General features: G+C 47.0%; 1 protein-coding gene across 1 annotated transcript; it reads left to right on the top strand.

Annotated features, from left to right (window-relative positions):
* Positions 1–7,705: 7,705 nt before the first annotated feature.
* SOD3 (superoxide dismutase 3) lies at positions 7,706–12,029 on the top strand (the record flags this gene model as incomplete). Its single annotated transcript, XM_029952274.1, has 2 exons — positions 7,706–7,852; positions 11,633–12,029. A coding segment is annotated over exon 2 (381 nt), but the record flags the coding sequence as incomplete, so codon positions are not given.

Raw genomic sequence — 12,029 nt, 5'->3', positions numbered from 1 at the left:
GTAAAACTGAACTCTTGGGACTTCATCAAGATAAAAAGCTTCTGCACTGCAAAGGAAACAATCAAGAAACTAATAGGCAACTGACAGAATGGGAAAAGATAGTTGCAAATGACATATCAGATAAAGGGGTAGTATACAAAATCTACAAGGAACTCAACAAACTCCACACCTGAAAAACAAATAACCCAGTGAAGAAATGGGCAGAAGACATAAACAGACACTTCTCCAAAGAGGACATCCAGATGGCCTACAGGCACATGAAACAATGCTCAACATCACTCATCATCAGAGAAACACAAATCAAAACCACACTGAGATACCACCTCACACTGGTCAGAGTGCTAAAATGAACAAAGCAAGAGACTATAGATGCTGGCGAGGATGTGGAGAAATGGGCAACCTCCTACACTGTTGGTGGGAATGTAACTGGTGCAGCCTCTCTGGAAAACAGTGTGGAGGTTCCTCAAAAAATTAACAATAGAACTCCCCTATGACCCAGCAATAGCACTGCTGGGGATCTACCCAAGGGATACAGAAGTGCTGATGCATAGGGGCACATGTACCCCAATGTTCATAGTGGCACTGTCAACAATAGCCAAATCATGGAAAGAGCCTAAATGTCCATCACCTGATGAATGGATCAAAAAGATGTGGTATATATATATGTGTATATATACATATATATATACAATGGCAATGAGAAAGAATGAAATCTGGCCATTTGTAACAAAGTGGATGGACCTTAAGGGTGTCATGCTAAGCAAAATAAGTCAGGCAGAAAAGAACAGATACCATCTCTTTGTACTCAAAGGTCTAACAGGAGAATAGGAGAGACCTAATGGAGGACCATGGGGAGGGGAAGGGGAAAGAGAGTTGGGAAGAGAGAGGAACACAAAACCTGAGAGACTATTGAATACTGAAAATGAACCGAGGGTTGAAGGGAGAGGAGAAGGGGAAAAGAGGTGGTGGTAATGGAGGAGGGCACTTGTGGGGAAGAGCACTAGGTGTTATATGGAAACCAATTTGATAATAAACTATTTAAAAATAAATAAATAGGGCTATTTGTGTTAATTGCAAAACTATGTTTTTTTCCATGAATTCATCCATTTTACCTCAGTCACTGCATTTATAACCATAAATTTGTTAAAAATATTTACTTATCCTTTTGTTGGCTATATGATATGAAGTGATACAACTTATTGATTTCTCATAATAGTAATTCATAGTTCTCTCTCTTTTAATCAGTCATGCTAGAGCTTTATCAATTGTATAATCTTTCCAAAGACCCTATTTTTGGCCTTTTGAATTTTCTGTAATGTTTATCTGTGCTATATTCCATTGATTAAGATCTTATTTCTTTCCTTCTATATATATATACTGGGTTTAATTTGCTATTTTTATAGCTTTATAACATTTAAACCTTGGTATTTTCCTCACACAGGCATTTAAAGTTATATATTTTCCTTTAAAAACTGCTTTGGCTGCATCCCAGAGATTTTGATATGTTGCTTTCATTATGACTCACTCAGAAATATTTTCTAATTCCTCATATGGTTTCTTTGACTCATAGACTATTTAATGTGCATCATTTAATTTTCATGTATTTGGGGATTTTTTAGATCTCTCATTGTTACTGATTTCTATTTTTTTACTTCATTGCAACCAGATAACATAGTCTGTAAAGCTTTAACCTTTTCAAATTTACAACAGACTAGGATGTGGTCTATCTTGGTGAACATTTCATGTAAACTTGAAAAGAACACTTACTCTAATTTCTTTGGAAAATATCATTTCAGTCATGTTGGTAATGTTCAGACAATCTATATACTGTCTATTTCTTCTATCAACTAATAAGAGGGTATGTTAAAAATATCCAACTACAATTATGGGTTTCTTTATTTCTTTCTTTAGCTTTGTTTTTATTTAATATATTCCAAATCTTTGTTATTTGATAGATAAACACTGAGAATTATTATCTTCCTGATAAATGTGTCTTTATCATCATGAACTGTCCAGTTTCTGCACTATGGCAATAGTCTTTGTCTTGACATCTACTTTATCTGCTATTAATACAACTAAGCTCATTTTATGTTTACTGTTTGCCTGGGGTATCTTTTTTTCATCCCTTTACTGCCAACCTATCTGTGTCTTTATATTTCATATATATCTCCTCTAGGCAGCAAATAACGCTAATGAACTACTTCTTAATTTTTTAATTAAAAATTTTTTTAATGTTGATTTATTTTGAAGAGAGAGAGACAGAGACAGAGAGACAGGGCATGAGCACGGGAGGGACAGAGAGAGAAGGAGACACAGAAACTGAAGCAGGCCTCAGGCTCCAAGCTGTCAGCACAGAGGCTCACATGGGGCTTGAACTCATGGACCTGACCTGAAGTGGGACGCTCAAGTAACTGAATCACCCAGGCGACCCTGAACTGCTTTTTAAAAAATGAGAGCTATCACATCGAAATCTGAATCTCTGGCATCTCTAGAAATGGAAGATCTGGCGGTAATGGGCTGCATTCCCATATGGTTGCTCTAACCCCCTATAGACTTGGCATGTTCTCTTCCACCCACGCACTGAGGGCTGCATTGCCGTTTTTCAATGAGCTGCAAATATTTCTTCAGATAAAGATGTCCAGTACAAAATGAAGACACAGTGTAAACAAGAAGGCTGTGTGTTCAAAGACAAAAAGGAAAGGACATGTATCTGGGCCATTTTGTTCATTATATCGCCTGTCTGGCCCCCATAGGCATTTGAGTTTTCAATTCCTGTTATAGTAAATAGTCAACTTCTGTTTGAGATGGTCTAACTTTGAGAGTTAAAATTAAAAAAGAGAGAGGTTGGTTTCAGGCTATGCATAGCCATTTTCTTTTACAAATGTCTGTTCTTACCTATAAAAGCAATTCCAAGTCTATACCAGTGATTATATAATGAATACATACTCACAAATGAAAAGACAACTTTATTCTGGTAGATAAAACCCAACCAGAACAAGGCTCTGATTATTAAAACATGTCTCCATAAGTAAAATGAAATAGTTGAATTAATAGTTAGATCCCATATCTTTTGCCTTGGCTTTTGAGGGAAATAGGCTAATGAGAGATAAACTGCATTTGATGTAAGTTTTGTGGAGAAAGATCAATGTGAAAAGCTTCTTACACCATGATAGACAAAAGTTGAGGGAAACACTCAAAAAGTTCGACACCTTGGTCCCTGGTTGGAACCACCAGCGTATCCTATTACCTCTCCATTGTGAAAAGAATGTCATAGGACCCAACTCTATTTCTCCTGTTCATTACAGAAAGGGCAAGATGGTGCCCTGCACAGCTGGGTCAGGGCCCAGAAGCACTATGAGGAGGTTCATTACTTTATTAGATTGCTCCGAGATTAATTCAACTTATTAAGGACGCTAACTGTTCCAATCTTCCAGATGCTGCTGCTCCCATCAGTGGGCCTGATGGGCGACAGTGGTTTGGAAGCTGTGATGGGAGTTCCAACCCACTCCATTTGGAACTATCAGTTAAGAAGAGCCAGAACTATACTGGATTTATTTTCTGAATGAATCACATGGCCGCTTTCCTATTTTTGTTCCTGGGCCTTGATTCTGAGGCTTTTTGAATCCTGTCAGCATTTAGACTTTCTAATTTCTCTTCTAGAACAGAAGCTGAGTCAGAGGACCTCTCTTTTCTCTATAGCTCCTTCCAGCAACAATTTTCCATAATCCTAGGAGTAGAGAATATTCCTTTGTCTCTAGATGTTATAGTCTACATGTTGGGATGTTTGTGCTTTTTGCACAAGCCCCTTAGGAGTTTTTCTGCCCATCTTTTCTGTTAGTCTGGTCATTCTAGGGATGTGTAGGGAAGGGACTGAACCAAGCTGGCCACACTTGAGTGAGGAGAGTATTGCTTCTTCAGGGTGAGGTGGCAGGCTGTGTGTGTGTATGAGGGGGGCAGCACGGGAAAAGTGAAGAGATGGTCAATGGAGCATCAGAACTGGTGAGGTTCAAGAGCCTGATAGCTCAGCCACCTGGGCATGAGCCCTTCCTCTGTGCCTGGTAGGTATGACCCTGGACAAGTCAACTCTTGTGAGTCTGTTTCCTTATCTGTAAACTATGGGAGTGACATAGGGCGGATACTTTGGTCTCTCATATACAAATGTCTCCAAACAGACTACTGGCTGCTTGAAGTAAGGCTATGATTTCTATAAATTCATAGTCATAATGCCCACTAAAGAGTCTGGCATATAACGGTATCAGTTGGGCATGAATTTGGCTGCAAATAACAGAAACCCACTAATAGGAAAACATACCGAGGTTTCTTTTCTTCTAGAACAAGAAGCCTAGAGCTGGTCTGGTGTTGGTTAAGGTGCTCAATGGGGCACTGTTTTTGCTTTAGTTTTTCTCTTCTTTTCTTCACCATTTTTTCAATGAGGTTTTTGAGGACCTAGATTCTTTCCATCTTTCCCCTCCTGCATGCCAGGCATGTTGGCTTTTGTTCTCACTCATGTCGACACATAGTCCCCAACGTAGCTACCACATTGTTAGACATCACACCCACATTCAAGGCAAGAGAAAGAGGAAACAGGAGGCACCAATCATTTCTGCCCCTTTTATAATGAAAATATAAGCTTTCCCCAAAGCGCCATCAGGTTCTGCATCTCACTGCCCATTACTGGGTCCCATGACTACACCCTGGTGAAAGGGATGCCGGGAAAGCAAGTGTCCAGTGGGGGTGGCAAGAAGAGGGAGGGGCAGTTGTGGCTGTTGGGCTCGGCAAGTGTTCTTTTAAAGAAAATGATGAGAAAGTAAGCTGAAAATTCTTCCCTTTTCCCACTAGGAATGTGCTGCACAATTATTTTGAGGAAACAGGCACCATGCCGGATGTGCTTTCTGGTTGTTCGCACTGCTATCTTGTTTTCAGACGGCAAAGCAGGAATGACCCGTTTCCTCCCACAGATAAGGGCAGGAAGGGGAACAGGAGGCGGGGTCAGAGTGCATGAAGGACTTTGCCTAGAAGGGTTTCACTCTGGTGCTTTCCTGAGAGTAACTTGCTTCACACACCCTAACCTTCTGGTCGGAAAACGCACCGCTGTCACGTCCTGTCATTGGTCATTCTCCTCACATGGCCAGCCAAGGGTAATTAGTTGAGAAGGTCCTGGTTCTGACTCGCTTTCATTACCTTTTGATTCACACACATTGTCCTGACCTGTGAACAGAAGGGTGACACGTTCACAGTGAAAAGGGAACTTGCCAGAATACGCCACGGACCCAGAATGTACTCTCCCTTCTTCACTGAGGAGCAGTGCTATTAAGATGGATGAAAAGGTACATACAAATTGCTTAACAAGAACCTGGCACACAAGAGCCACCTTAATAAGTGCTAGATGTTATTATTTTATTACTATGAATAAGAATGATGCCTCTTTGCCCAATCTTACTCACAGGGACCTCCTGGCTGCCATATTCCCCTTATGTGTTTGGACAAAATGACCAAGATCCAAACTTAAGCTATGTCATTCCCTGACTCCGCTGCCACTCTTCCTGGGGTTTCTGGGCCAACCTCAAGGAGCAAGACACATTCGGAAGTTTTCTCAGGCTGAGTAAACTGTCCTCGCACAGAATCTGGCCTTTTAGGGACACAACCTTGAAACTCTAATTATTGCTTTCAGAAGTTTTCTCCTTGTGGGAACCACTTTATTTCCTGGTGGAATTTTAGTCTATGGGTTTTCTGAACACAATGCAAAGGAAACTATAACTGGTGTCCCTGCACAAAAGAAGTTCAAAGTTCTCTACCAGAGATCTCTTCCACACAGACAGGAGTAGTTCTGAGTGCATTTTCTAATACTGCTGCTTTTACAACACTCACTTGACTTTTTTGTTGTATTAGACGTTAACCGATGTGAAAAGAAAGAGAGGTCAGCAGTGCAGTGTGTCACTGCAAGGCAGTCTCTGATGTGAGGCGACAGCTATGGGGGGTAGACTCACCTGTTGTTTTTTTCTTTCATCTCAGGCTCGGAGCTAGTAAAGTGTACCGATTAGGGAGGCAGACTTAGGAATCGGAGTCTTAAGTTGAAATCTTGACTTTGCCATTTTCTAGCTCTGCAGCCTTGGGCCCATTACTTATTCTTTCTGAACCTCATTTCCTTATCTAGCGAGTGGGCAAATTAATACCAGTCCCACGCCACTAATGCAAGCATTGCATAAAATACTATACGGGAAGGTGTTTCGCAAAGTGTTCAGTGCCAAGTTCAAAAATCCCAACCCAAACAACTTGAGCAAAATGAGAATGTATTGATGACCTAAAAGACAGAGCTTTGGATACGGCTAGATCCAGGGGTGCAAACTCTGCCCCTGAGTCAAGATTTTGCTCAACTTTGATTCCACTTCCCTCCACGTTGGCCCAATCTTCAGATGGGTTCTCTCTCAGTGGGGGTAAGGAAGTGGCAATAACTCTAGTCTTTCCAAAAGTCCCAGTAGAAGTGGCATTGCATCTCACAGGCTCTGATGAATCATGTTGGAACCAATGTCGTGTTCGGATGAGTCACAAGCCCACCTCTGAAGTGAGGGATGGAGTCAATCCCACCTGCACGGAAGGAAAGTGCAGAAAACTGAGATGCTTTTGCCAAAGAAGGAGGAACAGAAGGTCCTGAAGCTGGCTGTCCGCCAGAATGACCAGCTTTAGAAAAACAAATGATACTAGGAAGCTGGCAATTGATTCACTCAGCCCGGGTGGTGCCCAGAAGTCTAGATTTTGAACAAGCTTTCCGGCGGCCACGGCGAGTGTCTGGGTCTCTAAGGGCTTGTCCATCCTTTTCCAGCCTCACTCCTCACTCTGTACTGGACGGATCTGTTGACACCAATGTTCCCTCCCAGAGTACGAACCCTCAGAGGGCAGGGGCCCACACCCAGCATAGAGTGAGCACCCACAGAACATTTGTTGAAGGAACGAAGGTTGGAGGGTGGACAAGCAGGGAGTCAAGGCTGCCTTCTCCCATGTGTGCTTTTCTGGAGAGAAAAGCTTCTATTTCAGGGAAAGTGCTGCTGTGATTGAGAAAAGATGATAGTAGCAAAGGAAGGAAGGCCACCGGGGGTGGAAAAGACTCCCGGTCCCCTGGGCCACATACTCTTCAAAGACTCCTCTATAACTTTAATAATAAAGTGACAACAGTGATGATGGTTGCTGATGAATGTGACTGTGTGCCAGCCGCCGGCCTGACATCATATCCCCATTTTACAGATGATGAAAGGGAGGTCCTGGGGGGAACTGGTGGGGGAGCAAAGTCAGGACATGACACAGCTGGGCCAGCCTGAGGGCACGGCCCCCACCCTCTTGCCTCTCACCTCTCAGGGGCTCCGGGACGAAACCACACATATCCGCAAGGGGCTCATTTCCTTCTTGGTAGCATCGAGCAAAAATAAGCCAACAGCTGAGGAAATCAGGGAAGAGCAAAAGGCCCGCTCAAGAAAGAGACCATTGTACATCTCTCCAAACAGGCTATTTTCTGTCTACTTATCCCCCTGCTGCCCGCTGAAGGTCACTGCCTACGTCTGCACAAATCAGTGAAGTCACAGGAAGGAATCATTGGCCAGAGAACCCTTGGGCTGGGGAGGGCGGAGGTGGAGACGGGGGAGGGTGGAGTCAGGAGGAGGTGAGGCAATTCCACAACGAGGGACATGGCCTACTTTCGGTCCCTAAGTCAGCCCAATGGCCTTCTTTCCTGCCGTGACCACTCCCCTGGGCCGGCTTCCCCTCCCAAACAGCCCTGCCTAGGGAGTCAGCCTGCCTTCTGGACCGCTGGGTGCTGCTCCCCACTTCTCAGCAGGAAAGCTCTCTTGGAAGAGCGGGAAAGGTGGGTGCCAAGTTGGAGTTCATTTCCTTCTTCTCAGAGGGTGTTTTTTAAGAGTTTGAAACCGGGGCGGGGCACTGAGGCTCTTCTTGGAAAAGTGATCGATCGATCGTCTTGTTGAGAGACACATTTAATGACAGAACCTGGTTGTTCTGAAGGGGATGATGGGGGAGGTGGGGAGGGGGGTGAAGGAGGCCTGGGGGAGAAAGGAACTGTTGTCCTTTGCACTACGGAGGCCAGTCCCAGTGGACTTTAGTGTTAGGAGTGAGCAATCCAGAGTGAGGAAGGCCGCCGCTCTGGGACCTACTCCGGCAGAAACACTTGCTCAGTTAGCAGAGGGACAGAGGGGAGCGCCCGGTGGCTCAGGTTCACGGCCTGCTAGGAGTGAGCTAAGGAACTGGAACACAGGGAAGGTGTCAGAAGGACCACTGGCTTCCCAGAGCCAGACCCAGGAGGGAGGCACAGGCTTGGGGGCTGCCTTTGTCCTCTTTCTCCAATGACCTGTCTTCCCTTCCAGACCAGGCACACCCCCAAAACCGCTTGGTTCTTCACAGCTCAGTATCAGGGACACCTGTGCGTGTGTGGGAAGGGTGAGCCTTGTGGGGACTGGCCTCAGGAAGTAGAGGTCAAGGCTGAGAACCCAAGAGTCATGGCTCACCTGAGGTGGAGGAAGAATTTTTTCTTTTAAGAGAAAAGAATCTCCTTAAAAGGTTAGTTATTACCCAACCAGTTTTGAAAAAAGAAAGCTTCATCCACACACACCCCGTGCAATCTGCTTTTTTGCTCTGTTTTTAAGGAAGAGTTTTCCAACTGGCCTCCAGAGGCGCAGGACTGCTAGCAGGGGTCGGGAAGGCAATGACAGTGGACAGCTTGAGGCTGAGGCCCCCGATGGCCCCCTACTTGCCCTTCGCTCCCTGGCGCTCCAGGGTGCTAACCCCATACCAGGCCACGTCTGAGGTGGTGGTTCCCTTCATATGTCCTACCTTCCTGCCACTCATCCTGGGAGCCTTTCCTGGGCACCGCATCTTCTGCCATGGCTTCGATAGCATCTCTCAACTGATTGTCCTGAAACTTCTTTTTTTATGATGTTTATTTATTTATTTTTGAGAGGAGAGAGAGAGAAAGAGAGCATGAGCAGGGGTGGGGGCAGAGAGAGAAATAGACAGAAAGAGAGGGAATCCCAAGCAGGCTCCATGCCGTCAGCAGAGAGCCCGCCACGGAGCTCGATCCCACAAACTGTGAGATCATGACCTGAGCTGAAAATGAGAGTTGGATGCTTAATAGCCACCCAGGCGCCCCTGTCCTGAAACTTCTATCAGCAGTTTCCCTCCGGTGGCTACGAGTTGCCATACACTAGAACTTTCTACCAACCAGGCTCTATGCTAAGCGTCTTCAACTTGAGAGCCGTTCACAGTGGTGGCTAAACCTTGGCTTGGACCACACACTTTAAACCTTGCCCTCAGCTATTTACTGTGTGACCTCGGAGGCTACACTTGCTTCTCTGTGCCTCAGTTTTCTGGGCTTTAGAATGGGGATAACAATGACACTTACCCCATGGGGTTCATATGAATTAACACACACCAAGTGCCTTTTAATAGCACTTGCGTTTGTTGGATACATGTTAGCAATTTGAATTGTCTCTCTGAAGCCTCACAACCAGCCCAGGAGGTATGTATTATTATCCCCACTTGCAGATAAAAAACAAAACAAAACTGAGACTCAGAAAAGAGCTGGAGCCCAACTCATTTTCATTCCAGCAGTTTCTTGGCTAACTCCGCAGTAAAAATAACCAAACCCTTCGAGAATAAGTGGCAGAGGCAGGCTTCAGACAGAATCCCTTCTTTTAATCGCCATACTAGTTTGCCTTTCTGTAATGATTATGGAGAGACTAAATGCTCAACCCTAGAGTTTGATTTTAAAAAGGTACCTGCTATGGGGCTGGAGAAGACCTTTGAAAGTGCACTTGACCTGCAAACCAGTTCTCTGGAGAAAGAATTGATCCCTGAGGACACACTTAAAAATATGCAAACAGCCTGACATATCTCATTTAATCCTCGTTGTGATCCTTGGTGACATTACCCTATTTTACAGGTGGCTAAGACCGCGCCAGAACTTCCCCACAATATCGCCATTAGCATACATTAGAATTGGGATTTGAATCTGTGTTTTGACTCTAAAGCTCAGAATAAAGCTTTGATGGAGCTTTACAAAAATAATAATTCATGCCCACTGATTCAGAAGCTCTTGGGTGAGGCCTGGCCACGTGACTTTTAAGAACCAGAATGTGATGTGCAGCCAACTCTGAAAACCCTCCCAGTGACACCGCCTTTTTCAAGTGCCAGACCTGTGTTTCCAAATGTCTACCAAACACCCCCCTTGCGCACCGCCCAGCCTCTTACCTCAGGCAGGCGGGGCTGAACTCACCCTCCTCCCATCCACTCAGGGCCTCTGTCCATCGGTCCAGCCCGGTCTCCCCTGCTGAGTTCCTGCTGGGAACTCAGTCACACACCTGCTGGGCTGCTGGCGCCCCCTCTCCCTCCCCACTGGCAGTGCTATCCAGGATGTCTCTCAAATCCATGCCCCTCCATCTTCGCGGCCTCCATCTTGTTCCGGTCGCGGCTGCTGCAACTATGCAACTCATTTCCCTCCGGCTGTCTCTACTTCTCCTTCTCTGTGTCTCCATCTCTTCTAGGCTTTTCTCCCCTGTCCCCTCCATGCGCAAAGACCAGCCCATATCCTTTCTCCTGCCAGGTCAGCAAACTAAAAACTATCTCATCACTCCCTTTTCTGCTTTAACAATTCCAGCAGCACTAGCCCACCCCCAACTACCCGCCTACCCCGGGTGGGGGAGGGGCGCAAACCCAGGCCCTCAGCTCTGGATCTGTGTTCCCTCCTCCCTGACCATAGGGGCCATGTTCCAGCCACACAGAATCTCCCCCCTCCCCCATCCCTTGGACTGCGTCCTTTCACAGGATGTGAACAGGTCAGCTTGTGCCTCCCGCCTGAAATGAGTTTCCAGTCTGGTTCCGCTCCAGGATGGCTTGTCGTATGAGACCAAGTTCAAATGTCATCTCCTCTAGGGAAACGTTCCTGGAGTTCCCCCCGGTGGGGTGGGCACTACTTCTGTCCTTCCCCGGCACAGATCTCATCCATCTTCAATCACAGGATGGTGTCAGAAGGACTGGAGAACATGGCTGTCCCTCAGTGAATTCCTCATTCAACAATCACATATTAAATGTCTCCTACAGCCAGGTGTGGGCCCAGGTGCTGGGGCAGATGGTGAGGAAAACCGAGTTTCTGCCTTCAAGTCTACTGTGCACACCAGAGAAGAGGGGCTAGGACACTTCAGAGAGAGGGCACGGCTAGTCTAAGGACCGGGAATGAGGGGTAGCGAGTCTTAGCTGGTCTGGACAGGAGGATGCTTAGCGAGCATGGCAGGGGATGAAGTGGGGTGATCAGGGAAGGGAGGAGGTCTGGAAGGGCCATCCTCACGTGCCCTGAGATGCTCCCCATGACTCCCTCCAAGTGATGCACACAGGACTTGAGAGGACCATGATCACCCTGGTGGCTCAAAACGATCCCCATGACTTGCCTGAGATTGTGTCAAATCCATCTTTATGAGCACAGCACCTAACCCAGGTCCCTGAGCGCAGTAGGCCCAGAGACGCACGGGGCGGAAGGCAGGAATGCGCACTGGGGGAGGAAGACCCTGACGACAGGGTCCAGGCTGCATGTCACCAGAAACTAAGGCTCGCTCTGCCCCACTCCTGGGGGTGCCCGCAGGTCCCCGACTCCGGCCATGCTGGCGCTGGCGCTGCTGTGTGCCTACCTGCTGCTGGCGCCCCGCGCCTCCCGCGCCTGGTCCGACCCGGACCCGGACGATCTCGGCTCCAGCACGGCGGCGCAGATCCGAGACATGCACGAGAAAGTGACGGCGATCTGGCAGGAGCTGACGCAGCGCCAGGCGGCGGGCGACGGCCAGGACACGGCGCTCCACGCCGCCTGCCAGGTGCAGCCGTCGGCCACGCTGGACGCCGCGCAGCCCCGGGTGAGCGGCCTCGTGCTCTTCCGGCAGCAGGTGCCCGGCGCCCGGCTCGAGGCCTTCTTCGACCTCGAGGGCTTCCCGGCCCGGCCCAACAACGCCAGCCGCGCCATCCACGTGCACCAGTTCGGGGACCTC

Source organism: Suricata suricatta, chromosome 1 (assembly GCF_006229205.1).
Source record: "Suricata suricatta isolate VVHF042 chromosome 1, meerkat_22Aug2017_6uvM2_HiC, whole genome shotgun sequence".
Taxonomy (NCBI): Eukaryota; Metazoa; Chordata; class Mammalia; order Carnivora; family Herpestidae; genus Suricata; species Suricata suricatta.
This window is presented reverse-complemented; position numbering and strand designations above follow the sequence as displayed.